This window comes from Nicotiana sylvestris, chromosome 9 (genome assembly GCF_000393655.2).
Source record: "Nicotiana sylvestris chromosome 9, ASM39365v2, whole genome shotgun sequence".
Lineage (NCBI taxonomy): Eukaryota > Viridiplantae > Streptophyta > Magnoliopsida > Solanales > Solanaceae > Nicotiana > Nicotiana sylvestris.
In genome coordinates, this window is record NC_091065.1 from 106,584,897 (window position 1) to 106,591,251 (window position 6,355).

Sequence of the window (6,355 nt, forward strand, 5' to 3'; positions counted from 1 at the left end):
TGTTTTAAGAGGTGAAGAATGTAACATTTCGACCGGTCATTTTGCTTTCTAGAACCCCGTTCCCCTAAATAAGACTTCTCGTACGTGCTTTTACTGTTTTATGACTTGCGAGGATAGTTAGTTCGGGATTTGGAAGAGTTCGGGTTGAAATCAAAACACTTGGTTCCTTAAGGTTAGCTTGAAAGGTTAAGTTTGACTCTGGTTAATATTTTGAGTAAACGATCTCGGAATCGGAATTTGACGATTCCTACAGGTTCTTATGATGATTTCGGATGACTTGGACGTATGTTCGTATCGGGTTTTGGATTACCCGGGAGCATTTCGACGCCTAATAGTGAAAGTTGGCATTAGAGTGAATTACATAAGTTTGGGTTGAAGTAGATTTTTAGATTCTAGATGTCCGTTTGGGATTCAGAGCTTGGGAATAGTTCTGTATGGTGATTCTGAACTTAGGAGCGTATCTAAAAATGGATTCGAAGGTCCATAGGTCATTTCGGGGCCAATTGGCGAAAGTGACAAAATTTGATATTTTTGAAAAGTTTGACCGAGGGTGGACCTTTTAATATTGGGCTCGGATTCCAGTTTCAGAAGTTGTAGTAGGTCTGAAATGTCATTTAAGACTGGCATGCAAAATTTGGCGTCATTCCGAGTTGATTTGATAGGAATCGGACGCACGCAAGTGTTTTTAGAAGTTTTTGAGTTCATGAGTTAATTCATGCGTTTTGGCGTCCGATTCGTGGTTTTTGATGTTGTTTCATTGTTCCAATCGCGCAAGCAAGTTCGTATGATATTGTTAGACTTGTGTGGGTATTTGGTGTGGAGCCCTGAGGGTCGGGTGAGTTTCGGACGTTCAAAAGGATGAAAAACACATCAATTTTTTGGTGTTTCTTGGCAGCATTTGCAGGTCTCGCAAATGTGAGAATTTGTTTGCAAATGCAAACCTCGCATTTGCGAGAAGAGCTTCACAAATGCAAACCTCGCATTTGCGAGAAGAGCTTCGCAATTGGGAAGAAGCTCGACCTGGGGCAGTGTTCGCATTTGTGACACTTGAGCCGCATTTGCAACCTCAGCAGTGTTCGCATTTGCGGCCCCTCCGTCGCATTTGCGACCTCAGCAGCTGAAGCCTAGGGTCCGTATTTGCGAGGTATTTGTCGCATTTGCGACCTTCGTATTTGCAAACCTGGTGTCGCAAATGCGACATCAAAGACCTGTGTCGCGCTCATTTAATGCGGGACTTAATCCATTTATCTTATTTCACTTCACCTCTTGGGCGAATTTTGGAGCTTTTGGAAGAGGGTTTCGCCTAGCACTTTGAGGCAAGTAATTTCTACACAACTTGGCATAAATACATAGATTATGGATAGATTAGCATGTAAAAACTAGTGAAAATCAAGGGTTTAGAAGAAAACCTAGGTTTTTGATAAAAATGAGATTTGACCACGAAATTAGTTATGGAACTTAGTAAAAATCATATATTTGAGTTCATGGGGTTATGGGTAACAATTTTCTTCGAAAATTTTCGGAATCGGGGCATGTAGGCCTGGGGGTGAATTTTAAGAATCTTACATTTAGGGTTGGGTAACCTCTTAAATAGTTGAAATATGAACTTTTGAGTATGAGTTGATTGGTTTATATACTATTTGATTAGTTTTGGGTTGATTCGGCACTGAATTGAGGGTGTAAGCATATTCTTGGACCGAAAAGTAGGCCTTGAGACAAGGTAAGTCTCGTTTCTAACCTTGTAAGAGGGAATTAATCCCATAGGTAAATTATAATTAACATGTGCTCCTACATGTGTAGGCTACGTACATATGAGGTGATGAGAGTCCGTGTCACGACCCAAACTGGAGGGCCATGACTAGCACCCGGTCATACTTGTCGAGCACCAACATACATGTTATCTAACCTTCTTTATTATCTTTTAGGGCTGACAAGATCAATATAAATGGTAGACATGGATCATGGACAACCAACAATAAAAAAACATATATACAAGGCAGTACGAATAAAGTACTGAATATGCAAGGCAGAAAAGCGTAAGTATGAATAGTAATGTGAATAAGGATAGAGAATATACAACCTGTAACATGTGGGTACCTCTGTGGGCTACTGACATGAAATTCATGATACAAACATATATACATAAACTTTTAAAACACACGCCTCTGTGGGCATCATCATCATATCGTACCCGGTCTTAGAGAGGACTCGGAAAAATCGTACCCGGCCATCATAAGGCTCGGTAGAATCGTACCCGGCCACGTGGAACTCGGTAAAACCCAACTGATCAGTGGTTGCACAATAGGTGTTGTACCCCGCCGTCTATAGCGCGGCTCGGTAGAGTAAAATAGATAAATAAATACAATGCATGCTGGACTCATTGGAATAATATTTTGAACCTTCCGGAGTGATTAAGGTCGGTATCCTCTGTACACGTTATTAGGACTAACTCTTCATCATGAATCTTATAAGAATCAGGAAGTACCAACAACATTGATAACATAAGAATAAGAGAAGCAACATCAACATCAATCGCTCCATAAGAAAGGAAACAATGTAAGTACTGCTAGCTTCTAAGAGTAGAGTATCTTTGGAAGCTTGTTCATTACATTATGTACAATCGGAGTCGTGCAAAAGAAGGAAAGGGATAGCCTCGCATACCTTGTATATTCTTCCCAACCTCAAGCTATGCAATTTCACGGCTCCTTAGTATATAATAAGAGAAATGACACTATCGTTATCGTTTAGGCGTCGTAACTATTATGTATCGAACACAACCTATTTTACGAGGAAACGGACAGCACCTCCCCTATATATATGACTTCACACAAGTCAAAAAAATTACCAAACAACCCAAACAACATCAATAATAATCATATTGAGACTCCCAAAACAGGCCACATAACCTAATCACTTCATACATAAGACGACCACCGTAATAGTGTCATACGACCCGGAAATGTTACAACAAACGACCAGCAAACCACCCTTCCATTATGTGGTGTTTCTCCACACCCTTTATCTTCTCAACTCATAGAAACAGTAGCAAAAGATACAATCCAATAGCAATACGAAACAACCCACAAAACAGCCCCACAAGTTCAGCAACTCAAAATTCATTTTTTAGTTTATTTAAACATGTTTCGACTTGTCTTTCCTTTCAAATTGAGAAACACAACCAAAAGTACATAATTAAGCCTCTTATCCAGTGAACCAGCCATGAATTTAACTTAAAAATAAGTTCACCAATAGCCAACCATGATGCAAGGACAAACAACATACCACTCTTTCGAAACTCGCTAGGTCTAGTTTTTGCGATAGAGTTACAACTCGCAAACGCATAGATAATGGAAGGAGGAGCATAACCTTACCGTGTACTGAATATAACCCACGAAACCTGGTCCTTATTAATCAAAAACCAGTTCCTCAAGTCAGTTACAAAAAGGAGAAAGAGAAACTGGCAAGCTGTCCGGACTTTTCAGCACTAGAATCACGTCGCAACACTAGAAATACCCTAGGGTTTGTGTGGGATTTTTGGGGAGGAGTTGCAGGGGTTCAATTTGCTTTTGAAGGTCTGAAATATGGGTGAAATAACTGAGTTGATAATCCCTTAAAAGTCCCCTCTTGTCCGACTTTGGGGCTTTTAATTTTGTCCTCTCATTTTGGCAAGTAGGTGATGCATCTACTTGTCACCTTACCAATCTGCACAGGCTCACCAAAATACGAATATCTCTTTACTCCGAGATCGTATTGATGAATGGTTTAATATGTTGGAAACTAGACTCATAGATCTTTAATTTTGTGGTTATATCACCCGTAATTCTTAGTAAATTGAGAGAAAAGCTTAGTAACATTTGACCTAAAGTTTAAGTAAAACTATGAACCTAAGTTGCGACAACTTTTGTCGACGTTTGTTTCATAACTCATTTGACTTCAAGACTTATGAGACGGATATTTTATGATTCAAGTACCTTAAAATACAAACTCTTGTGTATATTAAGCACCGCTATGTTTACCCGAAAATACGAGTTACAACATCCTTGATTCATTTAACTTCTAATACTTGTTAATCACCCTTATACACCCTTGTATCACTTAAGACCAATAGGATTAACTTCTTATCATCTCAAAGATAATTCCTTATTGGATTTATGTTGACTAACTTATGGCATGAACTAACACGTGTGGATATGGGTTGTAACACCCTCTCTCCCCCCTTAGGAACATTCGTCCTCAAATGTAAGGGTTCATGGGGAGTTTAAATCATTGTGGATTCCAGCCGAGTTTCTCCCATAAATAGAGGACGAACTTGCAAGCAGTCAACTCAATGTATGGACTTACAAGAGTATGCAAAGCATTATGGATATGTACATTATCTTCATATCACCATTTTATATTAAGGAAGAGTATTCTTAAGCCATTGCTTACCTCATAGAGTTGTTCCACCTTCTAATGCATCCTACGTTCCCCTAGCATCCTCGTTATCTTCATTCTGGAATAGGTAAGGATATTTAGATTACATCTCCTCTTCTGCTTCCCATGCCATTTCTTCCATATTCTTGTTCCTCCACAATGCTTTGACGGAAGCTACATCTTTTGTTCTTAGCTTGCGGACTTGTCGATCTAATATAGCCATTGGCACTTCTTCATATGATAGATCCTCTATAACTTTTACATCTTTGATATGGACGACTCGAGAAGGGTCTCCAATAGATTTCCTCAACATAGATACATGGAATACCGGATGGACAAATTCCAATTCGGATGACAATTCTAACTCATAAGCAACCTGTCCAATTCGTCAAAGAATTTTATATGGACCGATATACCGCGGACTCAGCTTTCCCTTCTTCCCAAAACGCATAACACCCTTCATCGGTGAGATTCTTAGGAAAACCCAATCACCGACCTTAAACTCCAGATCATGACGTCGGACATCGGAATAAGACTTTTGCCTGCTTTGCGTCGTCCTCAGTCGCTCTTGTATCACTTTCACCTTCTCAATGGCTTGGTGAATCAAATCTGGCACATATAATTCTATTCACCGACTTCGAACCATCCAATTGGTGATCTACATCTCCTCCCGTATAGTGCCTCGTATGGGGCCATTTTAATACTGGAATGGTAGCTATTATTGTAGGCGAATTCTAGGAGGGGAAAATGGTCATCCCAATTCCCCTTGAAATCTAGAACACATGCTCGTAGCATATCTTCAAGTGTCTGAATGGTACGGTCATCCTGTCCGTCAGTCTGCGGATGAAATGTAGTGCTGAGATTCACTTGTGTGCCTAAACCCTTCTGAAATGACCTCCAAAAGTTAGCCGTAAATTGAGATCCTCAATCTGATATAATAGATATTGGTACACCATGAAGCCTAACAATCTCCTTGATACACAACTTCGCATAATCGTCAGCCATGTAAGTTGTCTTAACTAGAAGAAAATGGGCACATTTTGTATGTCGATCAACTATCACTCAGATGGAGTCAAACTTATGATAAGAGCGAGGTAATCCAATAATTAGGTCCATATTAATCACCTCCCATTTCCAGGTCAGAATCTCTATATTCTGAAGTAATCCACCGGGTTTCTGATGTTCGATCTTTACTTGTTGACAATTAGGACATTGGGCTACAAATTGTGAAATAGACTTCTTCATGTTATCCCACCAATACTGCTCCTTAACGTCATGATGCATCTTTGTCGATCCAGGATGGATGGAATATCGGGATTGATGAATCTCAATCATAACCTTCTCTCGCAATCCTGCCATATTAGGCACACATAGTCGACCCTGATATCTTAGTGACCCATCTCCTCTGATCTCACAATCCATAATTTTACACTGATGAATGCTCTATTTCAATCGTACTAAGATAGGATCTTCATATTGTCGTGTTTTTACCTCGGCTACCAAAGATGATTCTGATGTATTTCTGTAGAGTAACACCTCTGTCATCAGATTCTAATAATCTGAATCTCATATTGGCTAGCTGATGAAGCTCTTCAGTCAATCCCTGTCTACCTGCCTCAATGAGTATTAAGCTTCCCATTGACTTACGACTGAGAGCGTCTGCCACAACAGTGGCTCTACCGGGATGGTACAATATCTTGACATCGTAATCTTTCAATAATTCAAGCCACCTACACTACCTCAAATTCAACTCCTTCTGCTTGAAGATGTATTGTAAACTCTTGTGATCTGTGTAGATGTCAACATGGACGCCGTATAAGTAGTGTTGCCATATCTTTAAAGCATATATTACTGCAGCTAATTCCAAATCATGGGTTGGGTAATTCTTTTCATGTTTCTTCAATTGTCTTGATGCATAAGCAATCACATTCCCACATTGTAT

The 6,355-nt window shown here is 39.7% G+C and overlaps 1 protein-coding gene across 1 annotated transcript; it reads right to left on the minus strand.

The window, feature by feature from the left end:
- Positions 1–4,516: 4,516 nt before the first annotated feature.
- Positions 4,517–6,052, minus strand: LOC138878016 (uncharacterized). Its single transcript, XM_070157670.1, has 3 exons — positions 5,905–6,052; positions 5,539–5,765; positions 4,517–4,789 (listed from the first exon to the last, which is right to left on the minus strand). Exons 1-3 carry the CDS (start codon positions 6,050–6,052, stop codon positions 4,517–4,519), a joined length of 648 nt encoding a protein of 215 aa, XP_070013771.1.
- Between the last annotated feature and the right edge of the window lie 303 nt (positions 6,053–6,355).